The sequence below is a fragment of the Scyliorhinus torazame genome, chromosome 15 (assembly GCF_047496885.1).
Source record: "Scyliorhinus torazame isolate Kashiwa2021f chromosome 15, sScyTor2.1, whole genome shotgun sequence".
Lineage (NCBI taxonomy): Eukaryota > Metazoa > Chordata > Chondrichthyes > Carcharhiniformes > Scyliorhinidae > Scyliorhinus > Scyliorhinus torazame.
The window spans coordinates 125250685-125264374 of record NC_092721.1 but is presented as its reverse complement, the minus strand read 5'-3'; the positions used below and the strand labels follow the sequence as shown (position 1 = coordinate 125264374).

Sequence of the window (13690 nt, the reverse complement as noted above, 5' to 3'; positions counted from 1 at the left end):
CAACAGAAAGGGTTCATGAGGGTAATGCTGTTGATGTCCTGGTCCACCTTGGACCAAGCAGCATGGCCTCAGCCCAGTATAGTCTCTTCAATAGAACTGCAAAAGCATAGCCTCAGTCCTAGGATAGTCTATTCAATATCCCACCAACAGCATAGCCTCATCCCAGGGTAGTTGCTTCACTATGCTTCCGACAGCATTCCCTCAGGCCCAAGACAGTCTTTCACTACTCCAGTCTGTTCTTTGACTGTCCCCAATTCTGCCTCTGTTGTTAAGGAATGGGTTCAGAGTCGTTCCAATTAGATGTCTCGTTGATATTAAGTGTCCAATGATTGACACTGATATGTAAAGAGGCTGCAGGAAGTCTTTGTGGAGCATGTGATGTGGTGATAGAGTTTTGGACAGAGCTGTGTTCAAGGAAAATAAAGATGTTTGTGAAAAGGAGCAGAACTCTTGAATCTTTACTCAACAGCAGCCAGATGCTAACATCTGTCTCTCCCGCACAGCTCTCATCTGCCCTGCCTAGTCCAACACCTGTCTCCCCACACCTCATGTGTTACAAATTACCTCCCCGTCCTGCCTCTGTTTCTCCCTCCCCTCTCATGATCTACGTTCATCCTTCTGTCCACTTCTGTCTAGCTCCTTCCCTCTCAGTTTCAACACCATCCCCTCCACTCCACCCAGTCACTCCCCCAGTCCTGCCTCCATTTCATCCCTGCCCAGCCTTGGGAAAAGCTTATGCTGTAGGTACCCAATATCTCAGAGAAACACTCTTAAATGACGGTGAAAGAATTATCTGCTGACTTCATGGATGAAGTGAAGCTCACCAGGTGCACCCCTTACATTTTTAGGAGACAGCTTGTTATAATTATCTGCTGGGAGGGGGAGGGGGCGCTTAGTTTGGAGAGAGAATGTAACTCCAGCAAGTTGAGCATTCATGAGATGCTCATGAATTTAAATGTAGTTTTTGACATTAATCAGTGGGAAACTTTAACCCACCATCAAAGTCAGGAGAGTAAATTCCAAACTCATTTCCTGCTGCCGGGAAACTGACTTTCTCCATCCCACCAGATTTAGTGCCCCACCCACCACGATTCCAATGTGTTGATGGAAGTGGAAAATTCAACCCTACATCTGAGTGAGCAAGACAATGTTAAACTGTTCTAGATACAAGAGTGGCATAACATAATTTAAAATAATCTAGTTGTTCTTGCTAATTCAATTCCTTCTTTGGTTTCGAAGAAAAATTGTACCATTGCATATTGCAAAGAAAATAATGAAATGAGTGACAGGGCATAATGACAGAAATGAAAACTAATTATTGTTTGACCCAAAACATGTCCTTCCAAATTAATGTTTTTACATCAATAACAAAATGCAAAGCATTTGTAGAAAACAATATTTCCTTACCGATGATAAGACTTATTGCATATCCTATGGGTGCCTGTGTCCATATGAATCCAAGTCCAACAACATAGACTGCTTCTGCTGTGCCATTAATGTAAGCACCACCAACCCACGTGGCTATGTGACAGATATAAGATGATTAGAAACGATATCTGTCATTTATTTCAGTTCATTTCTACATACAATATACGTAGTCTACAACAGGGTTTCCCAAACTTTGGGCCGCAGAATCCCAAATGACCTCCCAGGTGAGCATCGGGGACCCTCAAGCAATCTCATAATGTTGACACCCTTTTTTTGCCACAAAATAGGTGCGAACACATAAATCAAATGTAAGCAAGTCTTTTCTAGCTATATATATATATATGTATATATATATGTATGTATATATATATATATACACATATTAATTTGGTAATAATTAAAAGTTTCTGTGATTACAATGTGTACCTTTTATCACTTTTAATGGGGGGAATGATGCTGGAAAGCTGATTCTAATATTGTACACACACCACTCCTTCTCCCTCACACATACACGCATATGTCTCTTCTCTCACATTCACACACACACACTCACGTCCCTCTCACTCACATTCGCACACACACACTCACGTCCTCTCACTCACATACTCCCACACACACTCAAGTCCCTCTCAGATTTACACACACACACAACTCTCTCACTCACACCTCTTTCTCACATTCATTTTTCTCACCCTCACATCCTCACACACAAACACACTCCCATCCTCTCACACACCCAAACACACTCACCTTCACACACATGCACAAACATTCTCATATCCTCACACACACGCACATCCTCACACACACAAACATGCTCTCACCTGCAGCCAAACCCACTCTCATCCACACACACACAAACGCATTCTCTTTTTAAAAAATACATTTAGAGTACCCAATTCTTTTTTTCCCAATTAAGGGGCAATTTAGCGTGGCCAATCAACCTACCCTGTACATCTTTGGGTTGTGGGGGCAAAAATCCACGCAAACACGGGGAGAATGTGCAAACTCCACACAGACAGTGACCCAGAGCCGGGATCGAACCTGGGACCTCGGTGCCATGAGGTAGCAATGCTAACCACTGCGCCACCGTGCTGCCGACAAACGCATTCTCATCCACACATACACAAATGCACTCTCATCCACACACACACAAACACACTCTCATCCACACACACACACAAACACACTCATCCACACACACACAAACACACTCATCCACACACACACACAAACACACTCTCATCCACACACACACAAATGCACTCTCATCCACACACACATAAACACACTCTCATCCACACACACACAAATGCACTCTCATCCACACACACACAAACACATTCTCATCCACATACACACAAATACACTCTCATCTGCAGACAAGCGCACTCTCATCCCCACACACACAAGCACACTCATCCACACACACAAGCACACTCATCCACACACACAAGCACACTCATCCACACACACAAGCACACTCATCCACACACACAAACATACTCTCATCCACACACACACACAAATGCACTCTCATCTGCAGACAAGCGCACACTCATCCACACACACAAGCACACTCATCCATACACACACAAACACACTCTCACCCACACACACACAAACACACTCTCATCCGCACACACACAAACGCATTCTCATCCACACACACACAAACACATTCTCATCCTCACACACGCACTTTCACCCTCAAACACCCATTCTCACCCTCAAACACACACTCTCACCCTCACATACCTACTCTCGCCCTCACATACCCACTCTCACCCTCACATACCACTCTTACCTCACACACCCACACGCACCCTCACACACCCACTCTTGCCTCACACACCCACTCACACCCTCACACACTCACTCGCACCCTCACACACCCACTCGCACTTCACACACCCACTCTTGCCTCACACACCCACTCTTGCCTCACACACCCACTCTTGCCTCACACACCCACTCTTGCCTCACACACCCACTCACACCCTCACACACTCACTCACGCCCTCACACACCTGCTCTTGCCTCACACACCCACTTGTGCTCTCACACACCCACTCGCACCCTCACACACCCACTCGCACCCTCACACACCCACTCTTGCATCACACACCCACTCTTGCCTCACACACTCACTCGCACCTCACACACCCGCTCTTGCCTCACACACCCACTCTTGCCTCACACACTCACTCGCACCTCACACACTCACTCGTACCTCACACACCCACTCTTGCCTCACACACCCACTCGCGCTCTCACACACCCACTCTTGCCTCACACACCCACTCTTGCTTCACACACCCACTCTTGCCTCACACACCCACTCTCGCCCTCACACACCCACTCGCACCCTCACACACTCACATCCTCTCACACACACACACACACACACGCACATCCTGGTATTCACACACTCGCATCCTCACTCACTCACACACAACTCACGCCAAAATGGTAGTTAAAGGAACAAGTTTGTCAGAAGTCCATAGATATTCAAATTCCTTCCGTTCTTGTAAGGTCACCCAGGTAGTGGAGTAACGGCACTAATCCCCGCCCTGCCTGAGGACACCCTATGTATTTGGTCAGCCAAGCTCGGGTAGTGGAGCAAAGGCACTGATCACCGCCCTCCCTGGGGATTCCACCCATTCTTGCCCTGCCGCGGCTCATACGCACCCCGTGTCCCACTGATTTGGAAAGTTATTTTCAAAACTCTTTTAGCGTTCTTTTAGGTGTGGTTTAAAGAATGCACATTGCCAGTTTTTTTTTTTGCTTTCCGATGACCCTTCAGTCGCTACCCCAACTGCTATTTACACATTCAACACACTTGGTTGAAACAAAATCTGCTGCTATGGAAAACTACCTCAACACTGCATGGATAAATTATCCACCCACTCAACGCATCGACCACATGCTGCGAGATTGTTCGCACTGTGACAGAATTCTTTTTCTCGGATGTCTTGTCTCCAAAACGGTTGGTTTTTTAAAAAACAAAATGAGGGAGTCACACATGGTGACAATTCTAATGGAAAATTGATATTAAGGAGAAACAGACAGACAAACGAGATATTAAACAAAGGTAATAATAGATATTATGCTTGCACCCCCAGGAATATACGAGGATACAAAGAACAAAAGGCAAGATGAAGACAGAACTGATGACCTCCATCATGATCATCGTTGGATCACTACAGTTGCGCACATCGACGGCCCCTGTAACCCACACCACATTGGCCCCAAACACAACCATACCACACGATACCCCTAGCCCGGACACCACACCTCACATGGAAATAAACATTGATACCCCCACATGGTGCGCTATCATAAAATGGTATTCCCTCTCATACACAGTAGAAGCCCTATTACTTATTGTGTTATGGGAGAGGCATTTTCAGAACCCCAAAATGTATCATGGAGTTCAACCAACCTCCTCCTTTAATGCTATTGTTGCTTTTCCGAGCACACGGCTTGGTCTCCAGGTGTGGGATTACAATTATGGACACGTGGGTTTTTAAACACAGAACAATGTTTATTCCATGAACTCAACTTAACCCTTTTAAATAAACATTGGATCTCTCAACACCCCCTTACTTCAAAGATAACCCCGAAAATATTACAACACTAAATAATCCTTCAGTTATTCCTTTCAACATCCAAGAGAGACTTAACACCTTTAAACAGAAACACATCAGGTTATGAGTTTAAATCACCCTATTGATCCAGAGATAGTCCTTCATGGCAGAGATCACAGCAGATCCAGCTCACTGCAAACACAGAAACTCCCAAGCTCTTTTCAAACTTAGCTTTCTTCTTTCAAGCAGCACACAGCCACTCCCAGCTTTCTCCTCAAACTGGCTTTTTCCTTTCAAGCATCTCACAGCAAACCAGCCAGGCACCTTTTAGCTGCTCTCTCCCAAAACTGAAACTAAAAAATTGCAAAATGGCTGATCTAAAGCCCAGCTCCACTCACACTCTGACATCACTGCATTTCTTAAAGGTATATTGCTTAAACATCCATTTCTTAAAGGCACTCTCACATGACAATTGCAATACTTTGCAGTGTCGTTCAGACACTTGGACTTCGGAAATGGCGAAGGAGAGCCTCCCAATATATACACTCAGAGCCCCTTTTCTCGGACTTCAACAGACCCCACACTCTTTTTGAACACTTTTTCTGACTAATAAATTCCGCGGTTTTCAATAAAAGTTACATTTTCTGTAAATGTGATAAGTTTAAGTAGAAATGTGATGCTGCTATTGGTTAAATTTTTGTACTGTAATATTAGGTTTTTTGGTTATTAGCTAGCAGCATAACTGTAGTTTAGGTAAGGACAGTCAGAGATTTCCCTTTGTGTAAAGAAGTTAAATGAATGATTGAATGTTATAGTGCCCCCTTAGAATTTTTATAGATGTGTGATATGTTAAAAACCTAGGTAAATGTTCCAATCCATAGGATAGAGTAGCATAGAACCTGTCCTTGATTAAGGGTACCCGGCACACCAAAAAACAGATGAAGATTCAGTCGTGTGATCCACCACACTTCGCGTTTAGGATCAAGAGGACGGACTGTAGCCATCTGGGATGGCCACTTACAAAGAAACATGACATTTGCAAAGACTCAAGGGAAATATGGCCAATACAAGATTCAGGCGGGCTCAGAGCCTAAATGTATATTTGTAAGCAGAGAACCAGACAGTATTGAAACCCCCAGCCGATTTGCATTCTAATGACCCATTTCCCTAAGACAAAGGATTGGTACTCAGGTATCCGATACAATTCCAGACACATCGGCGCCACTCCCTTTATTCAGGAAGCATAAACAGCAAGGTCAATGACCGCTTAGGACGCGCCCCTTTATTGGCTCAGATCGAAGGCAGGTATCGAAGTCTGCCGAATTATTGGGTCTTAACCTAAATTATTGGGTCTTGGACCGCCCAAAAGAGCGCAAAAGAGAGACACTGCCATGTGTTCGATCTCTTTTGGACCTGGCGCTCCGCCAACATCTATCTCCAACTGCAGCACCACGACCAGAAGCAAGTCCAAGTTCAATGCTCGCTACCAGACGGATGAGCCTAGCCGAACCGCAGTTTCTTCTCCAGACCCAGCAGATCCAGATTTGAACAAAGGCCACTGTTCCTCTGACCTAAACTGGGTGACTGAAGTTAAGTCGAGGTTGTCATAGTGTGAGGTGTAACACTACTTAGCTCGTAGTGTTTATGTTGCATGTATAAGTTAATCTTGTGTGTAAATAAAGTATTATTGAATTTGAACTAACTAACTGGTTGTTGGATCTTTGATCGATATCCGTTTGAATCTTGTGGTGGTATCATTTGATACCTGCCGACTCTGAAAGCAATATAATATCAATATCTCTAGACAAAATAAGGGCAACCTTATTGACTGCCATATTTATAGCGAGTAAATATAGCAACATTATTGGCGAACTCTGATGGGACTCGACCCAGATGTGATTTTGTCACTCCGAGAGAACCCACAAAACTTTTTAATTCGAAACCCAATTGGAAAAGTGAAAGAAACCACAAGTGTAAGACCAGTATCGATCAAACCTCCAAGATTCGAAAGTGTGTAGTAATTTGCATGCGTAATAACAGGGATATAAGTTAAACTCGTTAGATTTTGGTGCGTAAAACTTTCGGGAGTTGTGTGAACCGGAAAATAGCTTAAGCCGTACCCACTGTTTGCATCACCGCTTTATTCCCCCTTGTCGCAAATTCACGGTAGAGATACAGAGATTACGGTAGAGATACAGGGATTACAGTAGGAAAAGACATAATCGTAGAAATGGCAATGAAGGCAATGGAACGCCTTATGTACCCACAGGAACCCGAGGTCGCAGCGACCAATAGAGCAGAGCAGTGTCCCATATGGGAAGAGGAAATTAGGAAGTACCTAAAGGGGAAAGGATGGCCCCTATGGTCTTAGTTTTGTGCAAATGAAGAGACAGGTCCTGGTCGTATAGGACAAACTTGGTGGGATAACCTGACCGAGATCCATAAAAAGAGTTTAGGTAAAGTTCGTAAGCCGATGGCAATCGTGTCCTGTTTGGCACAATTGCGAGGCACAGAGGAGGTCGTGAGGACGCTCCGCAGACAGCTTGTAGAGAAAGAGAAGAGTAATGAGGGAAACGTTAGTGAATGCAAAAAAGTAAACGAGCAACTCCGAGAGCAGCTAGCAGCCCTATGAATCCAGTCACCACGCAGCGCAGAGTACCGACAGAAGACCAACCCGATTGTCATGATATTCAAACACACACATCATGATAGACACACCAACAGACAAATCAGAACACACACCACCACAACCAATCACAGAAAGATATAAAAGATATAGCAGGACAAGGAGATGGCTGACGTCAAACGGGCGCACCAATCTTGTCTAGCTCACCTAAGCAGCTTTCAGACACAATATGATATGGTCTACCAAGACACGCAATGCGCAGTTTTGGTAAGGGAAGAAACGGAACACCAAGTAGAGCAATTAAAGAAGCAATGCAAGGACTTAAAGGCTGCCCTACGAGCACTCCACAGTTCCACAACGGAACAAAGGCAGAGTTTGGTAGGCCACACCAAATGCAGGCAGCAAATTTCACAGTTACAGTCACTGCTCTCAGTGCAAAATGGTTTCAGAGACACCTTTGGACCAAATTTAGACCAGGAAGATAGCCCCAATTGGCTGGCACTTAATGAAACTGCCCATCGATACGTAAATGTAACAGAGATTCAGAATAGAGCCCCCCCAGGCCCCAAAAAGGAAAGCACCCACACCACCGACTGCACAGGCAGCACACAGCCCTATGAATCCAGTCACCACGCAGCGCAGAGTACCAAAAGAAGACCAACCCGATTGTCATGATATTCAAACACACACATCATGTTAGACACACCAACAGACAAATCAGAACACACAACACCACAACCAATCACAGAAAGATATAAAAGCACAAACACGACACCTGGTGGTCAGTATTAGCTGGAGAGGAGGACCAGGACAGACCTGCTACACGACACACTCAGGGAGACAGCACGTGCAGAGTATCCAGAACGAACTGTATTATAAGAGTTAAAATAAAATAGAGTTGTACCACATACAACTGTGTTGGCTCATCTGTGCACCAGAGCACCCAACACCACATGATACAGGAGTGGATCGATACCTGCCGGCATACCTCAGTGTACACAGACAACCAGCAGTGCCCAGGCAAAATGATAGAGCTCCCGGTTCCGCAGCCGCTCCAGTGTTACGGCGATCTCCGCGAAAACTGGCGGCGATTCCGGCAAGTGTTCGAATTGTTCCTGGTGTCAGCTGAACTCCAAGACCTGGATGATAGTGAAAAAATTGAATTTCTCCTCACCATCGCCGGTGCAAGGGCAAGAGAAATATTCACAAGGTTCAGGTTCTTCAGGAGGCAGCAAAGATACGATTACCAGGCAGTCCTGGACAAATTCTCCAAGTACTGTGAAGAAAACGCAATCCAATCGGCAAGTAAAGGTAAGAAAAGTGGCAGTACTCACCTCGTGGCTGGGATCCCGGAGCCCGAATTCCCAGAGGCCGAAATCCCGGGCCTGAGAGAGGGCTGGGTCGAGGTCGGCGGCCATCTTGCTAAAGGTATAATGCTAGCACAGTTGTGCGAGCAGTGCGCAGAACCGGAAGTTTCGTTTGCGCATGCGCGAGATGCTGCGCATGCGCAGTCAAGAAAACGGCCATCGGTAAAGGAACAGCGATCTGAGCATGCGCAGTCGCTTCCTACGTGCTACATACCGAGCGTCAGGATGTCAGAGGCCCCAGACCGCACCAATTTAAAGGGGAAACGTCCCAAATCCAATTTAAAAGGGAAATGTCCCAAATCAAAAAACAAAAATCTGTTAAAGCTGTAAAACAACCTTCCCTCACCTGGAATGACAGCACATTGCCGCAAATTGACCCAGGAGATGAATTTGACCTCCGAAGAACCCTCCGACAAGCAGTTACCTACGCACAAGCCGATGATTCCGACCTCGAATACTTCGATGACGATCTTTACAGTGTTTCCGGACCTCGCGAGCCCAGTGATAGCTCCGTGGTCCTATACGACTATGACTCGGACGAACCTTTCATGTTGCACATTGGCGGCCCCCACATTGAATCCGACGCAGATGCGGATTCATTTTTCGGATTTGAGGATCTTCAATCCAGCAGATATGACGTCCCAACTTATCAGTACCGGATGATTCTGCAGCCTGACATTAACAGACAGGGAGCGCTGCAAGCACACGGAGAGCGCCCTGCTGCCACGCAGAGCGTGGTCCACGTCCCGCTCAACGTTCCCGACTCTATGAAAGAAGACATGCAAGACTCCAGAGCGCAGTCCTTGCATGAACAAGAAGTGACTCCAGAGTCACAAGCCTCCACAGGGAGCTCGTGGACAGCCTCCACGATAGAAGCAACGCAAGACTCCAGAGCGCAGTCCTTGCACGAACAAGAAGTGACTCCAGTGTCACAAGCCTCCACAGAGAGCTCGTGGTCAGCCTCCACGATAGAAGCAACGCAAGACTCCAATGTGCGGTCCTTGCAGGAACAAGACCATGAGGGTCTAGCAACCTCTCCTGACCAACCAGCGGCAGACGATGCAAGTCTGCCATGCTCACGTGAACAGCAAGAAGGCTATAACAGCCTACCATGCTCCACTACACAGCAGCATGACCATGACGGTCTCTCATGCTACAATGAAGGGCACAGCGCTGAAGACTGTTCAAGCCCAACTGAAGACAAGCCAAAGGAATCGCCTCTTCCAAGCCCGAAGAAAAAAGGTTTATGCGCTGACCTTCAGGATCATTATAGCCGAACAGAGATTAATAATGCTGCACGGTCACAGAAGGATGCTGAGGATTTGCTAAAGAAATTAATTGAATGTTTAACTTGCAAGGAGCAGACTGAGAATTGCCAGTGTTTTAGTACGGATCGAAAAAATGGACAAGACATTGATCCTCAGGTAATGGAAATAACACAACCTGAATCATATCTACAGCAGGGACAAATGTCTCCCTTCAACACAACGCCGCAAAGTCCCAACTTCGGAGACCAGCAGTTAGTCAGTAATGACTCTTCAAACCTTGAGGGGAACATTAATTGCATTGAACCTATACACACTCCACTGATAAATGAGCAGAACATTGGAGCAAGAATCCTGAGGACACCGACATCGAGTAGCCAGATAACGAATTTAAAACCCGCAGCAGTTTCAAGTGAACCAAGTGTGCTTTCCACTAATGGTGAAGATGCAGATAAGGTTGACCCGATTATCCATTGTACCACACTAACCCCAGTGATTAAGCAGTTATGTATGGGGAGTATAATGTGGGCAATTGAGAACAGTAAAAGAGAGACTGTGACCATGCCAGTCCCAGCAAAATCAGACCCAGAGACCATGAAGGCATGTACATTAGACAAAGATACATATGAGGTACCTGAGAAGAAAAGTGAAACGGAATGTTCTTTGGAAAATAGTACAATGTCGATAGAAACATTGGATCCTATATTCGAGACCATACATATGGGAGAATTTGGGGGTAATAAACAAGGTTCTGCAATGTCTGGGGGAAGATTTAAAATTCCAAAGAAGAAAAGCCCAAATGAAGGACAACGGCAAGACAATGACAGTCCACCGACATGGTGTGCACCACCAGATGAAAACTCTGACAATTTACCCAACCCTAGTGAACAGCAAGCTGCTAATGAGGATCTATCCACGGGATGTGAGACGAGTGATGACAGCATCCCACTTCCCATGCAAAAGGTGCAAGGTGACAGACCTCGCCTAGTGCGTACCGAGGCACTCGACGATCACGGTGGGACCACTGACGACTGCGGTGGCGGCGCACCGCTTCCACCCTCGATGGCTCGAGCCTCTTCACCGGTTGGTGCATTCCTGCATGTTCCGACTCCATAAGTGCAGCTTCAGGGAATCTCTGCTGCCTCCAGTGAACCTGTTGGGACTCCGGACGGGGAGCATCGACGGAAGGCAGACCAGACTCCAGATGGGGAGCAGCCAAGCGCCGACTCTGATTCGCGCACGCCAGACCTTGCTCCGGAGGGGCGGTGTCGCGGCCTCGGTGATGGCACGCTCAGGGTGACGGCGGATGCCACGGCGACAGGGAATGGATTGCGTGGCAGTCCCACTGGGTCGGCAGTGGCGACCAGCACCCGCGGTCCAAGACGGACACACCAATCCGCGCCATCGCCAGACGTTGATGCGAGCAACAATTCTCTCTCCAAGGCAACATGCTTCGACGTTTCTCTGCGGAGTCGCCCTTCCGGCACAGCAGGTGGCCGGAACCAGCGTGCACGGTCTCGGCAAACTTCCACATCTGGCACAGTCATCGCCTTGCATGATATTAGTGATGGTGCTACTTTGATGGCAAATACCCATCGGCTACAAGATGCCGTCCACCACAAACATAAAAAGAAAAAAGACTCCACCTTGTTCCTGGCATGCAGGGTGGATGGATTGGTGCGTAGGCGCAATCAGCGAGCTTTGCGCCGCCTTCCACGCTCGCAACTGAACCGTACGCACACGCCGGATCCTCCACTGGTTCCCAAGGATGACTTCGTGGAGATGCCACGGATCATGCCCCTTCCATCGCCACCAGAACCAAACCACAGCCAAGGCAACACTAACAAAGATATTTGCACGAATGAAAAACCAAGCACTGCACGAAGTACAACAAATGGAAAAGTAGAGACTTCGGCAACAGCATCACCTCCAACAGTCCAAGGTGAACCAGTGTGAACCCAAATCTCCACAGCTGAACCGGCTTGAGGACCAGCCTATTCTTGAGGCGGTCACCCATTAGACTGGACTTATAACGCTGTTCATACGTTCAAAAAGTCAAACACTTCTGTATTATAACCTGTTGTTGTTTATCGTTCCAGATATCGTCTGACCGGACCACTGTTCAAGTTGTTTTTTTTTCTCGCATTCATGTTTTGTTATGGTACAACCTTGTTAGTGTGACGCACCCGACATCGCCCCATGTAAATAGTTACGTCATATACACACGCTGTACACAACACACGCACACACTCGTAGATGCACTCACGACACGATTATATTTATAACCACGTCGGCACATATCTTTGTAAAAAGGGGGATGTCATGATATTCAAACACACACATCATGATAGACACACCAACAGACAAATCAGAACACACACCACCACAACCAATCACAGAAAGATATAAAAGCACAAACACGACACCTGGTGGCCAGTATTAGCTGGAGAGGAGGACCAGGACAGACCTGCTACACGACACACTCAGGGAGACAGCACGTGCAGAGTATCCAGAACGAACTGTATTGTACGAGTTAAAATAAAATAGAGTTGTACCACATACAACTGTGTTGGCTCATCTGTGCACCAGAGCACCCGACACCACACCGATTTTGTGTACACCACCCCACTAACCATCACCCAGTTAAGGGATGCCCATGATAAAATAGAAACCTTTCAACCCACATCAGACCCACACCATTTCTTTCAGCGAGTTAGCCAACAGACAGTCATGTACGGTCTGGACGAACAGGAGCAAGTGAAACTCATAGTAATGAGCCTTGACCCAGCCGTTAGTTCAGCCCTTCCCGACCCACAAAATGTAGGAGGAGGTAGCCTCCAGGATAAGAAGACAGCTATCCGAGATGCAATTAGCTATAATAGAGGAGATACCGTAGAAGGGCTCAACCGATGTAGGCAGAAGAAAGGAGAGCATCCAACAGCATTTGCTGGATGCCTCTGGATACACTTCACAGCAGTATTTGGAGATTTAGCCCGCGCCCATTTAACTGCAGACAATACGGCCAAATGGACCCGTATTTTAGTCTCCCACACCACAGATGCAGGACAAAAAGCATGTGACCCCTCAGGCGCCACACACAATGAAGTGTGGGTTCTGAAGAGACGCTCTAGAGCTTGGGAACAATCCCTACTTAAAAAGGCAGAGCAGGAGAAGGTAGAAGCAAACATGAACCCAGAAAGGACACATCAAGACCCCGCATGGGTAAATGAAGGTAGAAATGACACACAGCACCATAAAGCACAGGGATGCTATAATTGTGGACAGAGGGGACATTACGCCCGAAAATGCAATGCCCCCCGAACTAGCAATGGAATCAGCACGCAAATGCCTCACATAGGAACAATGCCAGGCCTATCCACAGCGTTAGCGCCCGTTCAGATAATTTGGCCATAA

At 46.8% G+C, this 13690-nt stretch overlaps 1 protein-coding gene across 1 annotated transcript in view; it reads right to left on the bottom strand.

Moving 5' to 3' along the window:
* Positions 1–13690, bottom strand: part of LOC140391798 (high-affinity choline transporter 1-like) — a 267954-nt gene that overhangs the window by 162820 nt on the left and 91444 nt on the right. The window contains exon 3 of the mRNA XM_072476681.1: positions 1408–1521. Within this exon, the coding sequence (XP_072332782.1) occupies positions 1408–1521 (114 nt within the window). The remainder of the gene's footprint in view (positions 1–1407; positions 1522–13690) is intronic.